This window comes from Adelges cooleyi, unplaced genomic scaffold (genome assembly GCF_023614345.1).
Source record: "Adelges cooleyi isolate 19-005CV unplaced genomic scaffold, UGA_ACOO_1.1 ACOO_flye_CR_arks_rails_tigmint_CR_PRNA_651, whole genome shotgun sequence".
NCBI classification, from domain to species: Eukaryota; Metazoa; Arthropoda; class Insecta; order Hemiptera; family Adelgidae; genus Adelges; species Adelges cooleyi.
This window is the reverse complement of record NW_026096352.1, coordinates 7,099,399-7,123,098: the sequence shown is the minus strand read 5'-3', so window position 1 is coordinate 7,123,098 and position 23,700 is coordinate 7,099,399. Positions and strand designations below refer to the sequence as shown.

The following is a 23,700-nucleotide window of genomic DNA, read 5'->3' as shown; positions in this document are numbered from 1 at the left end:
ATGTCAAGTCGTTATTTAGTACTTACAACGAAGCGTTTATTACCACCACAGGCGGATAGGCCACCGAGATAACGGTAAAATATTTATATACCTACGGTGATTTATAAAGGATAAAATGCACTTTTTTGGAGACACTTTAGTTTGTGTTATTTTAAAAATTAATGATAACCTGAAGTTAAATATTTAGGATGGGAAATAGAGTGCAGTAGAGCTATGCGTGCATATTACTACACTCCACCCCACCACCCGTCATCAATTTTAAACTTAATAACTTTAAAATGAATTATCCAAAACTGTTTATCGACCAATCAAAATGTTTAGCAAATTATTATTAAATGGTTGATAAAATATCTGTGTTACTATTCAAGTGTTAAACGTTTATCGAGCTCTGGAAAATACTAAAGAGGTAAATATTTAGTAATTTGTAAGTAAAATATAAAGGTAAAAAAACTACTAATATATGTAATTTTATTACTTAAAGTATTATTCATAAAAATGTATGTTAATATAGGTTATAATTATAGGATTTATACTTTTTATATTTATTTTAACTTATAATTATATTTCCTAAGGTTCGACAAAAAAAAAAGTATTTCAGTCGTTCCGTGTACTCATAAGTTTGGATCCTTTTTGTATATTTTTCCGGTGATACAAATTTAGCCTATCCAGCTCTGTCTATCATGTGGTTGTAAAATTACGTTTAAGCTCAGCATAGTGAGATTAACATCCACGTAGTTTGTAAGGTAGTATAAATACTGATTCAAAAACTATAATTTCGATGCGAATTTACGAATACTGTAAAATTGTATCAAAGCGTTTGACGAGGGTTCAAAAGGACTATAGTATCTTGCCTGCACTTTGTTAATTTCCTACTGTGTTAATTTTTTACTGTACTTTGTAGTTCTAACTTTTATACTTCAAGGTTTATATGATGTGATGAGAAAACATCACTCAACCGGGTGTATTCATATATATGTAGCCTACAAAAGAAAGGATAAATTCCTCCTCACACAGAAGTCAAATATTCATTTTAGGTACTAATTTGCTAATAATGCTGTATATTTTACTTTTATACTTTTAAGAACCAAAGTACATAACTATTATTGGCTGTATCAGAATTTTTCTACCATATCTATATGTTTGAAAAAAAAACAATATTATAAACAATAAAAAATATTGTATATTTTACAAGAGCCATTGCATGTTATTAAAATAGGTTTAAATAAAAATAAATAATAAAATAATTGTATTATCATCGTGCATGTTAAAATTTTACTTATAGTGCATTTTTGTTTAAAAAATAATATGTTGTATGTAAAAGCAATGTGGATGTTTACAACAAAATGACAGACTGTAGTAAGATTATAATAACTAACTAATTAGAATAGATAAATAAGAGCAAATACAAGGGCAAAAATAGATAAAATCATTTAAAAAATATTATCACATGCATGTGTATAATGTACACACATTACACGCGTTGCCAATAAAAAAATATATATAATATATTCCTCTTCATCTCACAAATTGTACTATAAATATAATTTGTACTATAATATAGCATAATTATTATCATTATCATATTTTGTACAAGCGAAAAACATTTAACAACAAATTGGTAATATTTATTAATGAATACACATGGTCCGAGTTGAAGACAGTACAACTTTACTAATAATAACGGCGTAATAAAAGTTAAAAACTAAGAAAACTATAAATTATATTATAAGTTATAAATATAATACATTTATATCAAAAATTAGGTGAGTGTCAAATTCTATGTTCATTGGTGGTGTCACTTGGTCCGATTACAGTAGTACACTTTGGCATGTCATTCTTCTTAGCAGCTAAAACAATATTAGTAGGTTTCCTATATAATTTGAGCGGACGTTGAAATCCCTTTGATGGATTATAAGGCATTGTGAGCGTCTCACAATGAGAAAAACCCACATCGGTCAACAAGTATTCAGTAAACATCGGAGGTCTCAGCTCTATAGTCTTATAGTTTCGCCAAATTGTTTCCTAAAACACATATATTTATAAATTGACAATATTTTTTGATAATCTGTAATGTTAAGTGTGACTTACTGTCAGGGTTTTCTTGCGACCATATGACTTCCATGACTGAGGTTCTAAGACTAGTATGCCGCCAGGCCTGAGTTGTGCAAACATACGTTTAAAAGCCCGTTTTAGACCGTCATCTCCCCAATTCAAATGGATCCATTTGGTTATGCTCAGGCAAAGGATGACGTCAAACTGACACGTTTCCATCGCCAACATGACATCAGACTCAAGTACATAGTTTCCCTAGAACGATATATTAAGTGATTAATTTGAGTAGAACTTCTTATTTCACGTGTACACGAAAATACTTTTATCTGAGAATGGTTGGAACTAAACGAACCCATCGTACACATACAAATACACAAATTCACTAAACTGAACAAAAACTCTAGTTTGCAGTATATGAGGTACGTTTGTTTGCATAATTACAATTAAATTTTATGTTGTTCCTTACCTGTATGAATGATACGTTAAATGGAAACTTTCCGGAACTCTGCGTTCCAGGTAAATTTATGGGACCATACAATATTGGCATGGACATAGGAAATGACTGTATTATGTCATTTATCCGATTTTTGTCTGACGTATTACTGTAATTTGACGCCAACCGCATTGAATGATTTGAAGTATTACTGATGTAATGTTGAACATTTTTGCGTGCAATATTTATTAGTTTACGATCAATGTCCATTCCGACCACTGATCGAGCACCAAAATCTCTGGCCACACTGAACGTTACATGACCGATATTGCAGCCAATATCCAACACATCCTTGCCATAAAACAAGTCCATTCTTGCTGCCAATACTTTTAGTCGATTGTCTCCGTCTTCTGTATTACGATAACCATAATATCTAAAAAGAAAAAAATTCAGCATAAAAAATTAATTTAATAAGAATACAAGCAATATTTTGTGTTATCATTAATAGTGAAAGTGAATAAAAGTTGTTTTAGTAGGTAACAACAAACTTTTTCACGTGTTTCCAATAACCCCTGAGCTAGTGATTAGCACATAGCCAATATCAATAAAAAATTATAAGAACTAGGTATGGGAAATAATGCATTGAAAACTACTAACTTAAATATAGTAATTCCGCCCATTTCTAATGAGTAAAAGATAAGCAATTTTTCGCAAAATATTAATTTCGATTTTCAACTATAGTGTAACTCTACTTATTAATATAGTAAAGAGGATACTTTTATAACTACCATTAAGGTTTTGTAATAATTTTTATAAATAATTGTAGGCTATTAGGTTAAATTACTTTAAGTACGAGCCATTTATGTTTATAGGTAATTTCATTAAAGAAAAAAAATTAAAGATATTCAATAGAATTTTAGTTGTATTAATTTAAAAATAAATATATATACTGCATTACAACTGAAAAATTACTAATAACAAATAATTAAATTACATTATTTAAAAAAAATGATTACATTTTTATTTTGTTACTGTAAAGAGCTGTATTTGTATTTTACTTCTCAAGACTGCTAGAAATGTACATGACTATAATTTCTTATTAAGACTTACCCAATATTAAAGCCTTTAAGACCCCCCAAAAAAAAAAAAAATTTTAAAAATTGTGAAACAAATCATAATAATCTTAGAATGCAACGTGAAACCAATAATTAAAACAACATGCAGTTATATGCTTTAAAATGTTGTCTTAAGTTATAATTAAAACAAATGTATTCTTTTTAAAAATAAGTAGATTGATTATATTTTACACATTTTTTATATGAATAGATAAATGAAAATTCTTAGGCCGGTCCATAAATCTTCAATCGCTATACTTTACGAGTCGTGTAGGAGATATTTAATCGTAAATTATGACAATTATTTTTACTCAGCGTTTCCCGATGGTTGTTGGTAAATGTGACAGTCAAAGGGATAAAGAATGTTCTTATTACCTATTGCTTAGATTCTCACAAAACTCGGAGTTCATCGTCTACAACAGTCTATATTCGCCACACGAAAGACGATAATTCTGCGAGCGTTCGCGATGACAATGATCGTCAGCAATAATTTGTTTTTAAAGTTTAAATAAGTAAGTCGAGTCATTCTATAATTTTAATAGTTGCACCATGATGAAAATGGTGTATAAACAGACATTCTGATTGTGGACATTTCTTTTTTCTAACTACGTTAACACATGGTATTTTAAGATAAATATACATAATACACTTGACAAATGTATAGGCGGTTCTTACCTGTTGTAATTTCCATATTTAAATGCAGCGTTTTTTTCTTTAAATTTGGGCTCATTCTTATTAACCTTATTTTTCGGTTTAGTTGATGGTTTGGTGGATAACGGCGTCTTGATGGCAGACTTATCCGATGAAGAAGCCTGCACAGCGACAGGACTTGCTACACTGCTCTGGGGGTCAATTTTTTCGAGCTGCTTTTGAGTTTCTTTATCATCTTTAACACTTTTAACAGGTAAAGGTGATAGGCTCTGGTTAGGTTCTGGTATAGTTACCTCCTCTTGAACCTCTTGAACAATGATTTTTGGAACAGCTAAATTACTAATTTTTTTTTGGCAGATCGGTTGTGTACTGCAACTATTATCTTCAGTCTCCTCTTTTTGCACTTTTTGAATGATTTCTTCAATAATGTTTTCCACTACTGAGGGTGCAACTACATTATTATTCTCAGGCTTGCATAATGGCCAGTTTCCTGAAGTGTCTGTTTTTGGTATTTTAATCAGAGGATAAATAATATCTTCACCTGAACCATCACACTCATCTGGTTCATCACTAAAAAAATGGTTAATTTAATTAATTTAAGTTTCAATTGTAATTTAATACTGTAACATTTATCATACATAAACATATACTATTAAAAAATAATAGAAAATATTCATTTAATGTGCTGTTAATTGTTATTGAACATTTGTGTGATATAAAAATAAATATTTATATATATATATATAAGTGAGAATATGCTAACTAAGAAATTGCATAATGTTTTTTTATTTATGACTTATATATACAATAGTAAACAATCTATAAATAGTACATTAAATTGAATATATGAAATAAATTATGTTTTATTACTCACTCGGGTACTGGAGTATTTTCGATTAACAAACTACAATCAGATAACAATTTTGTTGTTTGTTTCTTGGTCTTGCGCTTTTGAGGAGTCCGTCTTTTCAGTGTTAGTAAATTATCAAAACAGTTGACTTGCTTAGCTTCAACACATGTACTCAGTTCAAGAGGATCAGCCAGGTTACGCGGAATCAAAACATCTACTTGGTCTTTTTTAATGTTGACTTTGTTCGAATGCAAAGGTGATGATTTTGGAGTCTTATTCATTGCTCTAAATTTATATATAAAATGACGTTAATATTTTTGAGCCGTAAAATTATTAATTATAAACTTATGTTATACCTGTTGACATCTTCATCTTGTAGGCTATTTAAATTAAGTGGATCTGAAATGTTACCACCAAGTAAAAATTTATTAGGTGGTTTTATATTATGAGCTTCTTTTTTCTTTTTTTTTGGAGACAAATTTATTAAATTTGATGTGCTAACACATCTCTTTCGAGTTGGTTGAATTTTTAATTGGTCATCAGAAAACTGAAGGTTTTTACATACTGCCTTCAAATCACAATTTTCACTCGGAGGAAAATCCTCAGACTCATTTTCAGCCTCAGCTTTGGTCGCCATAATTAACCTGTAAAACAGAAATAATTTAATGTTCATTGTTTTTAATCTAGTTTTAAAACACACATGATTCTTTTGAAATGTTAAAAACGGACATTTAAATTATTTACCATAAATAAAGTATTACTAATATAACATTTACTTGGTATTAATTTAAAAATTTCTAACTAAACAACAAATTTTGAACTAATATTGGCAAAATATTAGTTTTAACTGAGAAGCAGTTTTAAAAATTATCAGTTCTCACTTATGAATTAATTACCAAAGAAATAGTGGATAGTAATAATATTTAATATAATTCTTTAACATTATGTTGACATTAGTTAGTTTTTTTAATATTATAATTAAAAATTGTATTGGTACCTATATCTAAGAACATATGACACTAAAAATAGTGATGAAAAATTAAAAACATATTTCCTAACCTACTTCAATGTGGTCAATAAACATAATTTGTCGGGGGAATAACAAAAAAGTAAAACCCACGATGATCTTTCGATCAATGTTATATTTTGTCATCAAATTTAAAATTAAGTTTCAATTTAAATATTTGTTTAAGTCGATTGCCTTCTAATTGAACATCCATCTGCTCCAACAGTTTAGCATACAATGTTCAACTGAAGTGCATAATGACACAAGTTAAAAAGAAACTGGCAAGCAATTTGGTCGCCAACAGATCGAGTATTTATACTTGGAATAATAATTATAAACATGTGAATAAACTCGAAAACCATGGTAAGTTTGAAATAAAATAAATTATTTTAAATACGTTTACGACTATAATATCAAATCGATATGAAATAATAAAATAATTTAATAATAATTTCGCAATAATTTTACTGCATCACAATTAGACGAGTTCTTTAGCTGGCCGCATAAAGCAGGCGAATCGTTAATCAGAATTATTAATATTAGTACCTATGCAATTAAGAAGCTACATAAATTAAAACGCAACTGTTCTTTACCATAGAGCAAGCCTATAGGTTTCAACTAAAACCGTTCTGTCAAATCATGTTAATAATGTTTTTACTACTTATACTGTTGACAAACATTGTCATTTTGTTTTTTAATTTGATAACTCTATTATAATTATTATAAGTGATCTTACAAAGCCGGTCCCTTACCGACAGTCTATACAAACAAAAAACAATTTACAACCTCGGGTGTATACAGGTAAAAAATATAGTACTAAGCATTAGTGAAACCTGGAGTGCGAGAGTGAATAGAAGTGAGAACTTCCTTTTATTTACTAATGTAAAGTAGCTTCTACAACTGAAAAATACTAATGATTAGTACTAAACATCGCGTACCGGGCATTAGCAGGAATGAAAAACAAATTAAAATGTTTTACACTTAAAAAACAAGATCTACAAAAAGAATACTAACAGACAACAGGCAATGTATCTGAATAAGTATACCCATCAATAATGCTTTACGTCATGACGGATCTTTCCTTTAACGACTGGTCGTATCTAGTGACGGTTTAAATTATACGACATTTGATGGCTTAAGAGGCTTAGGCTTTTCTTAAACGCTTCTTATCGTTGTCAGCTTTAATACAAACAAACACGACTAATACATAACCCGGTTTAAAATGGTAAAAAGAAAAAAGAAAATAAAAAGATAAAATCAGTTCGGGAAGGTGGACATGTTTTCAAACCATAACCATAAATAAATCAACAAGGACAGTTTTAAAGCTTTCAGAAGATAAGAACTAACAACAAAAACTAAAAATACAGTATTCCAATATACTTTTTCTATTTTTTTTATGGAAATATATTAAGAATGATATTTTATTCATAGGTTTATCTCTTAACGATTCAGGATACAAAGCTTTGATTAAATTGAAACATGTCTAAACAAACGGCATTTATTTAATCCGTTGTTAAATAAAACAACAGTAATAAAAAATGTTCTTAAGTAGGGTACATTTAAGATGGCCAAGTGATAAAAACAGTCGTAGTATTAGTCGATGACCGAAGTCAACGAAATAGCGAAATAATCAAATACAGTAGTAAATAAAGTAATAGAGAAAAATAATTTACTTAAAATATAATATTGTATAATTCAAAGATTTTAAATACGAAACACAGGAAAAAATCGTAAAAGACGTACGTACAGTTTTAATCGCAAAAGTATTACTAAAATATAAGACAATAATAATTGTAGAATACCTACAATGACGTATGCTTAAGGGTGAAAAATATCAGCTTTTGCAACTCATAATACAAGGAAAGATTTGCGGAAAGAGGAGCAGGGGAAGACCTAGAACGAGCTGGCTGCAAAATCTAAGAGAGTGGTTCCATTACAACACTAAGGAACTATTCAGTGCAGCCAAGGACAAAAAACATATAGCCATGATGATTTCCAACCTTCGATAGAAGAAGAACATGAGGAAGATCTACAAAGAACATTGTTTGCTGTCCAATTAGGTTAATGCTACGTTCAATGCGAAATAAATCAAAAACAATATATTCACTTATTAAGACACCAAGACAAAACTGAACTACAACATATAATAAAAATAAAACATAGTCTACACATTTTATTACATACAAATAATAAGCGTTAAAATAATTAATATAAAAGTTATGTTACGTTTAAGAGTTGATGGAATTTTTATTTTCAAAAACAAAGAAACAGTGTTCTCCTAAGTCCTAACTAAGGAGTAAAATCCTTCAGTTCGAAGTGTACATCTTAATATAATATAATACCTACCAGATACAGACGTCCGCTATCTACTCACGGAAATAATTCGTCTACGCCACAATATGCCGTTGTCGAGCAGGTACCGGTTATTGCGGTATTACACCATGTACGTTACCTTAATCACCTACTATACATGATTATACAATCATGCATACTAACATAATAAACAAAACTGCTAACAATAATACAACTAATCCGACTAGCCGCCTACTAATAAACCGATCTCTCCAATACAATTAAATAATTCAACAGACGAATGGACCAAAATCTCAATCAATTAAAGACATCGCTCTGGCTCATCAAATTTAGATACACACTCTCCTACTTGTCAACAACAAAAAGACAACTTTTTCACTCCTCATCGCTACAAAATACTTAGTCTAAATGAACAATTAAAAATATGCAGGACGATGATGACATATTCTATATATATCTTATATACGATTGAGCAATTGTCTTGAGCTTTGTACTGCACATATTGAACTAATTAGTGTCGGCAATTTCGTATGTAAATCGACATTTGATCGTTTAAAAATTCAAACTAAAGACTCCGAATCCAACAGAACTATAAGAAGAGAAGGCTGAATAATATCATACATTGATACCTACCAAAGAAAATAACCCAATCCATAATCTACACCCCTCTACATCGATAGAAACAATACAAAGAGCTATAAATACGCCTCTGAAATTAAGACAAGTCGCAAATTTGCTCCATAAAGCGAATAAGCCATCTATTAACGCTATTTTCGTGAATATAGAGCCTATAGATAAATACAAAGCAATAAGTGTGTAAATTGTCAAGAATATGACCATATCAAATCGAACCACGGCAAAAGGCACCCATTATCTAAGCGTCAAAATCCAAAATTCCTTAAGCGTAACTTTAAATCATTTATTTATCCTTTAATTGCATTACTCACAAAAGTAATATCTAGTTTAATTAACAACAAAAATAACTAACCATAACCATACATTAACTAACAATTCATTATTCATTTTACAATTTAATGCCAACGGTTTAAAAACGATATTAATAAACTTCAAACAACATCACATTCTAAATGTATGGACATTATACTAACCACCCCGACCATACTGCTCACGGTGGCGCGGCGTAGCCACTACTTAATAACCATGTTTATAAAATCCCCTATTGAATTCCTGCTCCTTCCATCTTTCTATAGACTATTGGTAATCATGTACTATACGTATAAAATTAAATAACATACCGTCTCTACTGCAGCTAATATATTCCCCTTTCAAACAGAATAACAAACTAACTTTTGAATGATTACTTTAATACAATACAAAGTAACTTTATAATTGGTGGAGATTATAATATTCCAACCATCAATTATTATGATCTTGTCTGTCATACTAACAATCAATAAATTTAGACACATTTGTCGTTAATATTTCAAATAGTATAAATTATACAACCGAAATCCCCTAAAACTGAATTCTGAAGTCTTATTAACCCTTAATACTTCACCTCTAATGCATCAAGAGCATCCAAGATTATTTAAGTTCCATACGTGATCAGCATAAATTTCGTGATACTGTATTGTTTAAAAATAAATTAAATCAAACGTAAAATTAAAATCTACTGACGACATAGATTTGTGTAGTAAGTAATCTTACAAACATTATAGAAAACTGCTGCTTGAGCATGAGATATTACAGATACTACACACTTCATACAGACCTTAGACTAAAGACTGTAAAGATCTACTTTATTTCGTATGTACAACAAAACAGAACGTTCGGTCGTCACGTGTCATCAGAGTATAATATAGATTACATAAAGAAAGAAGAAATCTAACAGCAAATGATAGGTGAAGACCAGTAGATACTCTGGCTTCGGTACCTAAGACGTTATAATAGGTGCTACGATCAAGATTTATTTTAGACAGTATGTTGGAAAATATTTTACAGATCCTATCACATCACAGTATAAGAAATAAGAATCGTAGTATATGATCTGCGACGTCAATTGTTTCGTTTTGGTCGACTTCGCATGAGAGCAGTACGAAGAAATAAAAACGTATGCTAGAGACTAGTGATAACCGTAAAATGACTGGCACCGTTCTAGAGCGGCCGTGTATTTTTCACTACAGTAGCAGCCACGTCGTGAAAATGTGTAACACAAGTTCCTGACGTACTTTTTCATTTTGTCATGGGAAGCAGCACTGAACGTCAGTAAAACTTCCCATGACACATGAGTGTCGTTTTCAGATCAAAATTCGATTTTTTTTTTTTAATCGAAAGCTAAATAATCTCGAAGAACATTTACATGAAATAACAATCCGACTTTGTGGGGCGCCTATGATACGTTTATATACTGCACTTTAATAATAAAAAAAAAAAATTGCACGGTTGTTAAGTATTTGTCTTCACTCGCGTCACGTCATCAAAAACAACGGTGTCGAGTCTTTGGAGGGATAGAATTGCGATGTACGTGTCAAGACTACGTTCAAGCACCATTTTATTAGCTAACATTATTATGTGGGCTTGATATTAACATAATAGCAAATACTATGCCGGTTTCGCATTACAGTGGGTTAGCGGGAAACCGTTACTAGCTTAAATCGAATGTCTAGTTAAATGAAGGATTAATTAAGTAATTAAGGTAAAATCAAACGTCTCTAAATGTAAACCTCCAAGACTCAAATAGATTTACAATCGGAAAAGGCCAAGCAGTATAAAAAGAAGACAACAAAAGTACCCATATACCGCACATTATTCGTTTATAATATATTATAGATAAATATGTATTTAATAAACGATGGTTGTATGCACTAATGAAAAACTAATACAAGAGAATGGTTCATTCTTTTACAGTAATAGGTTAACACAACGTCTAACGTATACTTCCTATTTAAGGTTTATAAATTAATAGTAATACTGTTAAGCGACAACATAACTCTTGAGAATAAAGTAGTAAAGTGGTTTCCAGTAAAACTAAATAACTTAAGAGTTATGCCGAACTAATCGGAACTTGCACTAAAGTAATTGAACACAATCAAATAACAGTCGCCAGAAGCGTGCTTTAAGGCAAGGGAGGGGAATCCCCTCAGGGTCAAGGAAAACAAATTTAAGCGTATTATTATTATGCGACTATTTTGTAAACATATAAAAATGAAAGTATTAGAAAAATAAAAAATATTTTGAAAAAGTCACTATTGTAATCTGAGCTACCAATTCCAGGTATGGTATTTGACCCTCGTGTTTAAGATTATATCTCGCGCGGCCGGTCGCGGTGATTTCTCTAGGAAACTACTACAATATAATTAAGTAAACCTAACATATGAAATAATTTTTAAGTATTCCACTGAATCCAGTAGTCAATAAAAATGTACAACTAAGGCGCGCGTGGTACGCATTTACTGACGAACATTTATTCAAATTATACACTGTGTAAAGTATACACTAATCACAGAAAAAATAAAAACTAAACTTTAACTTTATTTTACTTCAAAAAAAAAACTTCACCATTTTATTTTCTGAAATACAAAACTATAATAGAATTATTATATGATGATCTAAAAGATAGATCCGAAAAACCACTGAAAAATCATTCAAAGGGTGTGAGTCATAACCTAACCTGGCCAAAACTGTGTTTAAAAAATCAAAGTATTTTGTTGACATATATCAATATATGTCAACATTAAATTGTCTCTTATATCTTACATTGTGTGAATGACAGAATCAATATTATAATACGTCCGTTAGCATGCTTATCATTAAAAAGTAATACAATATAGATAATAACTATTAAAAAAGCATTGAAATATCGTTATTTGTTACTTAATATTTATTGACATACTCACATTAAGTAACTAAACCTAACCAAATATCGTTAAATGAGCAGTACAGCCATTTATTTTTGTATATGTGTGTCGTAAGGTACAGATGAAGCGAAAAGTTCAAATTCCATTATACAAATCTGTAGCTTGGGTCTAAAAGGGCCAATGTCAATTTTGGGCATAAACGAGTTAGTCCGCTAAATGGAAAAATTGAAACATCCTTTATATACTGTGAAAAAATCACACTCCGAGGCCAAAAAATGAATTACTCGTGAAGAGTTTGGTAAAAAAAAATAACATAGAGCCTAATGGAAAATAAAAACTTTAAAGCTCATTTTGCGAAAGTTGCAAAAAGTGAGATTGGCCCTTTTAGACCCAAGCCACAGAAATATTTATAGGAGTTTCTTACGACACTGCAAAAATGTTTAACGATGAATGCATTCCATATGAATAATTGGACGAAGGCCCTCGAAACGAACGTTATACGCCAATGTCGCTAATATTAACATATTATGTACGTATTCCGTTTTACACACATTAAGTGCCTTGCATATAGCGTAATACTATAAATTAATATTCTAATAATTAATGTTACCAAATAAAAATTTTTAAAATAATATAATATTTACTATACAATACAGGATATTTCAATATAATTAAATATATAATAACAACAATAGTATGAAACTATTGTGCGAGGAAACGGTAGCCAACGTTTATTACCAAACACGCGGCCGGATCAATGCAATAACCCAAAGGCAACTAAGTTGGTACACTGCTAATGGCCAAAAATTAATACTATTCCAGCGATACCAAAACCGCTTTGACCCTCACGCAGTTGTAATATGTACTTTAAACGTAGCCACGAAGCAAGTTCAGCAACCCATACATCTCACCCAAACAACCCCCTCTGGTTTAATAATATTATTATCATTATAAAAGTGACAATTTCTGTTCTCGGTGCTCTGTCGTTTTGTCAAATAATTATATTTGCGCTTTCATTAGTGTACTTGAGATATCTTAATTAAATTATACTGTTAAATCTTGGACTTATTTAGGTCCTTTAATATCGCTCGTAATATTACACGTCTTGTCGTCCGGGTTACAAGTTAGAACTACCAAGTTGGCGAAAATACTAAAAGATTAGTGAGGAACAAATCAATATAAATACGAACACTACTTAGTGTCTTCAAGTATTTCTTAACAGTACATTACTGTCCGCTTTTTGATAAAACGTTACAAAAACATGCAACTCATGATTAATAGGAGGTAGACAGCAGCAGTTAGCCGGCCATTAGTTCTAATACAGCGTTAAATTTTGTCTAAAAATAAAACTGTGACGAGGTACTTAAATTTGCGGTAAATATCTAGGTAGTTTAAAGATTTTTGTTAAAAATATCGCCTACAGGTAAAAAAACTAAAATATCTATAAGATGAGAATATAAACTACCAAGTTATGTAAAAAAAAATGAATGAATGTTAGAATGTTTTCTACCACGTCGCAATTCGATGACGACAGTATATTTTGTTTCAAGATTGCTTGTGTTTACCTAAAGAACCAAAAGCCTTTTTTAGCTATGTATTGTTTTTGTTTTTATAATCATGTGTTTTTCTCAGTCTGTTGTATGCGCTGATGATGGTAACACATTGCTGCCGAAATACGCTTTAGAGTATAATTTTAATGGTTAAGGGTTTATTTAAATATTCAATTATTTTATTTCTTTACTATATAATTACCACAAGTGTAGCTTTTTCTTTTTTTATTAATTCTTTTTTTTTAATTATGTTGTTTTTTCTGTGTATTTTTATTTATTTATTATTTATTCTTTCGTGTGTGTGTCTGGACTCGCGATATCTTTTAAACCGTTGGCCGATTTCTTAATGTAGCAAGACTATAGATCGTGGGTATACCAAAAAAATATCATAAACCTTTTACTCTAGAAGGGGTAGAAACTTTATCGAACGAAGTGTTAGGTAAATGAAGTGTCTAGGTTCTGTAAACTAAAGGTAGTTATTGAGTGGAGCTATAACATATTATACGATTTTCTTAAAAATTAGTCTATTTTTTTTTTTTTACTAAGGAAAACCCCCGAAAAAGGGGAAAATAACACTTTGACACGTATACATTTCTAAGTATGTGTGAATCAACAGTCTATTTCGATTTAAATATATTTTCATTAAATTAGTAAATATGATATATAAGTAACAACAGAACCAATTCATAATAGACTGGAGACGATCAACACTAATGGTATATCCTAATATCCAAAATATAATTATATGGATATTCTAGCTTTAACAATACTTTTATCGATTTTTGTACTTCTACCATCTACAGATTCGCATCAAAGCGTTTATTTAATGTGATATTATGTTATCTAAGCCATTCGATTAAAAAATTAATTAATTAACCGGCCATTAGCGGAATGATTTAGAAGCAGTCCGCTGTGAATACAGTTTGTGGTTAAAAAAAAACACAGCTAATAATAAAAACGTTGCAACTACCATTTTATAAAATTAAATGTCGACAAAAATTAAAAAAATTACTCTTAATGGGTCAACGAAAACTTACCACGAACCCAGTGTTTTTTAGACTCCGTTGAAAGCTTTAATTTAAAATTACAATTTTTTTTTGTCTTATTTTACGATATTTTTTTAACTGTATGGGATAGATTTTTTTCTTCATAATAAAAACAGTCAATAGACCAAAAATTGTTTACTAAAGGTATTTTAAAAAAATAATGATAAAAGAACCCATGCTCGTAAAAATCGCGCAAACACTAGTGGAACAATAGTTTTTTCTTTAAAGATCTGCATAGAGACTTTTTCTTTTAAATTATTTTGATACTCACGCATAATACAACCCTCGCCTTACTAGTCATCACCTTATTTTTATGCCGCGACTTTTTTATTTAATATTTAGGTTTCGGTTGAACTCGATATCTCATAAGGAAACGATATCCTGATAGATTTGAAATTGGAGAGCGTCCGAATTCAAAAAAATAAAACCACTTTTATAAATTTGCCAATAAATAAACCCACCCTTAAGAACTTTGAATCTGCTAAGTGTGCGAAATTAAAAAAGCCGTCTCAGATTAATTAAAACTAAGAAATTTGCCCCGATGATTAATATTGATTCAATTTTATTAAATTACTATTAATTATAATAGTAATTAATTATAAATATAACTATTTACTATAAATACCAATGAAAACTATCGAGAACTCAGCGAGTGAACAAAGCCTATTTTCCCACGCATTTCATAACGACCGTGTGTTTACAATAATACACGGCTTATTAGCATATCATAAGTAATAAGATAAATGTATACAGTATTATTGTTATTATTGCACGTAGTATTAATAAGAATCGGGCGGACGGGCTTTTAAATAAAACAATATATCCGTCCGCCGGTCGAAAATTTATTTTCAAAAATTATGTGTTGTTTAATCTTTTATTTATTACGAGAGGCGTTTGGGAAGTGTAAAACTATTCTAGTCATTTGCTGCTCTTCGATTGGTGAAAATCGCATGGACAAGGTCGAGCCGGAAGAAAACAAAATGGATTTTAAGAAGATGAAATGCCGTCGAGTTAGTTTCGATCGGCGATCGCGTCTCAAATATTTTTTGAAATCAGTGAGGAAAACAGTGAGGGTGAAACGATCGTCAAGTTTTATATTACAATAAACATAACTACTATCAACCATAACATAATACCTACTACTGGACTTACGCGTGCCGTAAATATAACTTGATGATAAATAAATTAGGTTCATAATAATAATATCGTAACAATAGCAAAAGCGATATTTTCTTAAACATTTATAAATGACCGTTATTATTTTAAGCCTATAGTTGCTATATGAGTATTGTCGCAATGATAATAATCAATAAACATAAAAAAAAACATCTTTAACCAGTAAAATATTTTATGATTTTTTTTACGGATATACCAAGTTAATATAATATTATAATAAGTAATAATAATTATTCTTCTAAGTGTATTATGAATGTGCGCTTTAAATTCCAGCTGATCGGAACGGACAACGTGCCGTCGCCGTAAAAGGCTGGCGACCAGTGCGCATGACCGGGACCGTCGTACGGCGGACGTGTATTAATCATATGCGACCGACGACGGTACGGCTTACGCACGGCGCGCGGCCGCGGTGATGTGCCCTGTGGTCGCCGCATCAGATTTCCCGGGAAACGACAAACGTATAAAATAAAATAATAACTATTCACATCGAATATTTTCGACGTGCCGATAGGGAAAAACGTCGCCAAACACAATGCAAAAACAAATAAAAACGGTACTCACAACATGGATGACGAGGCGCTGTAGGGTTGTTCGGGCGGACGGCTGCTCGGTCACGGAACGGCCGACGCCATTTTCAGTGGATCGTTTGCCGTGTATACGGGTGATGGCTGAGCGGTGAAGCGCGGGGTGAACGCTGGCGAGACTGACGCGTACGGTCGGAACCTCACAACGCGGCAACCAAATGTTTAATAACCGAACCGAACGACGGCCGCCGGTTTCGGGCCCTCCGCCGAGGCTAGCGCACGATAATTATGCGTCCACAGTGCTGCCACCGGCGAACTCCTTACCGTGCTCGTACACACAACGTCTGTGTACCATACGGCAAAACAATAACGTGTGCAGCGACTTTATCGCGGCACGGTAGTAAATTTTATTGTGCAATTATTATTATTATTATGTAGACGTTAAAAGTACAACAATTATTACACTATCGTTATCGCCCCGTTCAGTATTATTTATTAACATGTTATGATCGTTCGAGTTGACGGATCGTATAATATGGAATATTTAACAGTGTTTTAGGAAACATTACGTACCACTGCGTACCTTATCCAGCCTCCTCTCCGCCAAGTGTACGTGCACGATAAAACGAGTAAACGACCCAATGCCACCAGAACGATCATTATAATATGATAGGTACGCTCAGCTGAATATACTGTACTCTATACCGAACGAAAGCGAAAGGAAGAGATAAACAAAAATATATTATTTTTCAAATGGCATAGTACCTACCTATACCCAAAGATACCGGTCACTGAGCGGCTGCTGGTGCCCTATATACGATACATACGAGGCATCACAGTACAAACACGATTTCAATCAACTGAACCTACATACCATTATTTACCTGAGGCTTAATTATTGTTTGGAAATGAAAGAGATGTCGCCTAGGTTATGTTCGGACTTCGGTTTATTAAAGACCCAACTCAAGAATTCCTCTTAAAACATAGGCATACCTAGGCATTATTTAATTTTTGATTCAAATACAAATTCGAATAATTATAAAAATACAAATGTATTTTAGTTAAAATTTAAATAATAACTACACATTTTTTTTTTCAAACAAAAATTCTAAATTTTAATATCAAGAAGATTTGTATTTTGTTGAATTAGAATAACAAATGAAACATTATTTAAATAAAGTTTAAAATATTGTAAAATAGTTAAGTTTTGGTTGACGGACAATTTTAGACATTATTTTATTAATTATTTTTTAAAATAATATAATATAATATATTTTACAAAAATATTTATTAAACTTTTCAATCAATAAAAAATGTATTTTAATCACTAATAGGGGTTTAACTGTAATATTTATACTTAATTCAAATCCTGTAAATGTAAGTAATCATAACAGAATAAGAGATGGATTTCTATTTTTTCGAGGGTAGGACCTACAATAATTTATAATTGTACTTTACTTCTAAAAGTTCATAGAGTAGGCGAATAGAAATTAGGATCTGAAAAAAAAATCTGAAGAAAATAATGTCAGTAAGATGGTGTCCGTTCCTCTGTATGCATTCCTTGAATCGCGTGTGGTGGTTTTGCACGACTGTAACATCTCGGCGTGTGATTTTTTCTTGTGCACTTGCCCAACAACACTTCTTCAATTGAAGACAAGAATCCAAGAAGAATTGCTTTGATTCCCATTTATAATACTTGTATTTTAAAAATTAGTGTATATATGTATATTCTTTATAGGCGTCCAAACGGCTGCACTTATTTTGTCAAAAAATTTAATTTTGGCACATAATATTGTATTATATTTTGGATCTTGGAAAATGCACACGTAGGGCGGAAATAAGGTGCTCCGGAGAACACCCTATTACTGAAAATGTCTTCAAAATATCCAGCAGTTTTAATGAGTTGCAAAAAGTAGGACTAAAATAAGTCTGCCAAGATAGAAGAAAATAATTATCGTTCAATATATCGTGGTGATAAGATATCAATGATAACAGTATTTTGAAAAAATATTTTTTTTAATTTAATAAAATATATTAAATGTATTATTATTAATTTTTATATAAGGTATATAAGTTTTAACTATTTATTAGTATTAATTTACAACAATGCCTAGTTGTTTTATTTGTCAATAGAGACTTTTTTTTTTCCTTTATGTGGTCATATTAGTTTTTACTTCGCTCTTGCATACAAGCTAGTATATGTTAGTTCATCTCTTAATATTATTAATCTATGATCTAAGCTGACACGGTGCTATCGATCCGTTTAGTATTTACTACGTAATATACATTTTTCTTGAATTAGTTGAAGATTAATTTTTTCTTATGGCTAAAAATAGAAAAAAAAAATTGAATAATCGATTGCCCTCCGGGCATAACCGACTAAAAATATTGAAGATTACTTATATCATATAAGTGCGGTAGTGCGCAGAAACCGAAACGCATTACTCTTGTATGAGCCTGCGCATCCAGAATTTACGCGTTTTGGTTTTTACGCAGTATCGTTCTTATTTGGGATAGAATATAGTTTTTCGTAATGTTCTTTGTGTGTTACAGTTTCTTATAATCCCCAGAAAATGTTAATAATAAAACCAAATTTAAAAAACATTGGTTTTGACAAACCATTTGTATTAATACAAAGACATGCCTAATGAATCTTTGAAAAAAAAACCGTTGTAATTATTTGACACGTCATTTAATAATAGCGTTCTGAAATGAAAAGCGAGATAAGCTGTTAATATTTTTAGAGTGTTCTCTCGATGAGACAATGTTTGGATTTTATTCTCATGAATTGTATGGTTAGTATTTAGTTCTATTGGAAAAAAATTGGTCGAGCGAGTCTTGAGCTGTGGTGCAAATATTATATTTAAAAAAATAATACACAAACATACGTCATAATTTATAATAAAACCGACATCATAAGTATAATAATATTATTATCTTCTCAGACGTTCTTATCGAAATTAAAATACTTGTTTACCTAATAACTATTTTCTTTATACAAAAAACATAATATGCCATCTATTATGTTATGCCGATGATCATCTGTATACTATCTATATATTATCTGTATGTTTTCATAGACTAATATTATACGGTCGTGTTTAACCGTTATTGTATTTTCGTAGTCCATTTATCGTGGTGCGTTGTACCTACACGTTGTATGAGATTACTAAATGACAGCGATGCGAGTACAGGGAAGACTTATATTTCAAGAGGGGAATGGGAAGGGGAAAGGCTTGGCACTAACCCATCTACCCCCTCTCGTGGCCCGTGCGGTATCGTATATCTCACGGCATACGCCTAACCTGCTATAGTTTTTATTTCCCAACAGAAAACAGTGCAACAATACAACACGGCCGTTTTCGATTGTCTGCAACAAATAATGCAGTTTTCTTCCATTTCCATACAAAAGTCTACATCCAATGCACTCCACGTGAGTCGTGGTAGACTAGACCTCGTCGAAACGAATCGGATATTATAATATTAGATAGGTATAATATTCTGGGTATATTTTCTATAGGATATCATTTTATCTAAAAAGTAAAATATTGATCATTATTTTTATAGACGCTAAGACGCTACCCACCCATTTATTAAGGAGTAAATATCCTAAGTAAGTATTATGGGCAATTTATCACCAGTTCCTATTTTAGTTAGTAATATATACGTACTATACCATTTTTCGTATACTTATTAATATTATTATTAGGTTTTATTTGTTTTGTCTATCATATTCCTATCTTTTAAAAAAAACTATAATATTTTTTTCTAAAAATAATTTTGCGCAAATCTAAACCAATGTGAATTGAAATTATTATAAAATCGCCAAATTTTCACAGTAAATAGCAGACAAAATTATCTGTGTTTAAGCGTTTTGTTAATTATTCAGTTTACTAATTCTCAATAATTTATTAAAAAATACTAATAAAAAAACCTAAAATTGAAAATTGTATAGATCAAAAATCATTAGGTCTATCAAGAAATTGTCATACGTAAACATGGAGAATATTTTCCTCTATTATTCGATGAAAATTCGGTAAATTAGTAGTGTTACAACTTTTATAGGTAGTAGGTATTCATTTGAGTAAACTAATTTCACACTATAAATTACGGGCGGGAAGACGTTTTTTGCCCACGGATATCAACAAAAAATAATTGAGGTAATTTCTTTAATTTTATATTTTTTGTCTTATATCCATAAGACCATATATCCATAATTTACTCTTTTCGAGTACTATTTGATTTTTCTTTGCCCTTTGCAGTTTTTTGGCGATAAGAAAATTATACTTGTCATCAAATGAAATCGATAACGTCATTGTCACAAATGTACATAATTCTCTATGGTCAGTAGTTTGCATTCTTGGCCTAGTATATTTTTTTCTGGTAATAGCTAAAGGGCCAATCAGGTGCCAGACTTTTTCTATGTCAAAACAAACAATATTATTATACTAATAATAGTGTCTTATCAATAAAAACAGTTTCTGATTTAGTGTTGTAAATTATGTAGTATGTACATTACAAATTCACATAGTGTTTTAATAGAACTATAATTAGTATATAATTAGCTGTCACACACAATACTCGCCAGTGGGCGCGCATTGTCATATATCACAGCTTTTCAGAGGACATTTTTATAAGCATATCTATGAACTAAATGCTTAAATATTTTTGAATTGATTCATTGGTAACTTACAATCAAAAAAAGTAAACTATGAGTTCATCGGTTCTATACATTTAACTACCAACTATATATACTATTTAAGCTAACAATAATTTTTAAAACAATACCAGCCTAAAGCGAATGTACTCTACTTAATCCAAAACAAAATATTTCATACAATTATAAATAATCAGGCAACATTAGGTCTCAATTGTAAATATTATGCATATACTTATTAGTTATAAACTGCTTTAATGAAACTATCAATACGAAATTTAAGTGGTGTTAAAACAGTACCATAGGATACTTATAATTTGATTGATTGAGCTATTATAATATAATAAATATTATACAATTACAATATCGTATTATTATTATTACTATTATTACTTTATAACCTTAATACACCTTAATATATATTTAACCATTCAGTTAATACTTAATTTAGATTTAATACCACATTTTAAAATGTTATTGCATCTACCTTGTGGGAGTTACTAATTATATTATTCATAGCTGCTGTATTTTGTTATCAAACTAAAAAGGAAAAAATGTTTGGACGTGTTTACACAAGTGGGAGGTAATTATAACCATTGAAACTTTGCCGATGACACGAAAGTGCTTTGTCATTTGTGTACGAAATGAAAAGTTGTTTAAACAGGGGAAATTGAAAATCCCGTCGTTTCCTATAGCGTCTCCTATACATCAACGCTGTGTTTAAGTACAACTTTTGAGTTTCCCAAATCACTACATTTCTGGTATGGGAAAATTACAGAAGGTCCCACAGTTCCAATGGCAGTTCATAATAAACTAGAACCAATACAAATGCGTTTTATTGTCAATAAATATTGGTTCATAAAGTAATATCCAAGTTGATGTACAGCCATTCCCCAGAAAATCAATATTTATTTAATTGAGAGGACGCTTATAATATATTATATGTTATATATACTCACAAATTAAGATTTTCTGGCAAAAGAAATTAATCGATAAAATTATAGTTTTAGGCACGAAAGTTCAGGACGCATTTATTGGGTATGGGCGGCGTTGAGACGTAATAATTATTCGATGGTAAAATTAATTAGGTGTTATAACGATGTTCATTGTATTATAAATTACTTTTATCTTATTTATAACACCATTACTAACTCATAACAATGTAAGTTTTAAGTCTGTAAGTATTTGAGTGATTCTAAATGCATACAAAACAGTTTCCTAACTTCAGCTTCCTAGATCGATTCTTTAGTCCATATCATTTAATGTTGACTTTTCTTTTCAGGAGAAAACCCGGTTGAGATACTCTAAATAATTTTTTATAAGTTTTTTTCAGAATTAAAAAATAATGCGTATTATATATCACAAAGAAATGGTAAAAAGTATACGTGTTACCAACTGATTAATGTACCTATAGTGTATATTCAACCGGTGTAATAGTCTGTTCCATCCCTCGTCAGTTGAACATATTTCAACTTAATCTGCGAAATAATCTGTAAATTGTTATCTAGGGGTTAATTTATAATTAATTAAAAGTTTTGATCAAAGACTGTGGACGGTTTTTATGGGCGGAACTGTTTTAATTAATCAAATCAGAATTAGTTCGGCATTGTCCCAGGGGAGTGGTGTAAAATATATTTTGACTTTAAATGGGCGTTGAAAAACTTAGCAAGATTGGAAAATAAACGGCAAGGCGATCGATAACGTCTTATTCTAGGTTTCTTCGAACACTGTTAGCTTTATGTTTCGTGCCGTAAACATGCCAATAATTTATTTGAAATTTTAAGATAAAAACTCGTTTATACCATAATTATTTGTATTATGGCTATGCTAAAATGTCATACAAACACGAACTAAATTATCAAAGTATTTCAAAGGTAATCAAGTACGTCACGCAATTGAATATTTTAATATTGGGTTTTTTTTATACTTTCAAATAATTTTGCATTATGTAGCTCAGTTTACAAAACAAAAATATATACGAATTTTTCCAACCGCAGTATACAACTAAAATTATACTTACTTTGAAGTCTACAACCAACTACGTTTCTAAGCAATACCATAATAACATAATTCGAAAAATGAAGCCGCTTTAAAATACCCTCGGAAACTTAAGGCGTATGCGTGCCAAAAGTTCTTTTAGTGAAAAATACATTTACTATTATATGTCTTGCACATATGTAATTTTATTAATCTCGTATAAAACACCACCAAAGCCAATTCAGCGAGTTACATTATATAAGTAACACATAACTTGACTGATACAATTTTAGAACTTTATCAAGTATTTTGAAGCGTACTGTGATCATCAAACGCAAATACACAAATCTCTACGCGAAAACAGCGCACGAACAAGAAAAACTTTTGTAGAAAATGTTATTATCGCATCAGCTATGTATCGCACTTGGAAATTGTTTAGAAAAATTGACTTAGAAAAACTTTTTAACGCAATATTTATGAAAGCTAGCTTAGAAACTTTTTGTTCAGTGTCAGAACATGTGGTAATTGAAAA

The 23,700-nt window shown here is 30.6% G+C and overlaps 1 protein-coding gene across 1 annotated transcript; it reads right to left on the bottom strand.

Moving 5' to 3' along the window:
* Positions 1-1,263: 1,263 nt before the first annotated feature.
* Positions 1,264-16,760, bottom strand: LOC126844811 (7SK snRNA methylphosphate capping enzyme-like). The gene is made up of 7 exons (XM_050583229.1): positions 16,572-16,760; positions 5,458-5,745; positions 5,126-5,386; positions 4,276-4,821; positions 2,519-2,918; positions 2,089-2,307; positions 1,264-2,022 (listed from the first exon to the last, which is right to left on the bottom strand). The coding sequence occupies exons 1-7, from the start codon at positions 16,574-16,576 to the stop codon at positions 1,771-1,773; spliced, it is 1,971 nt and encodes a 656-aa protein (XP_050439186.1). The 5' UTR covers positions 16,577-16,760; the 3' UTR covers positions 1,264-1,770.
* Between the last annotated feature and the right edge of the window lie 6,940 nt (positions 16,761-23,700).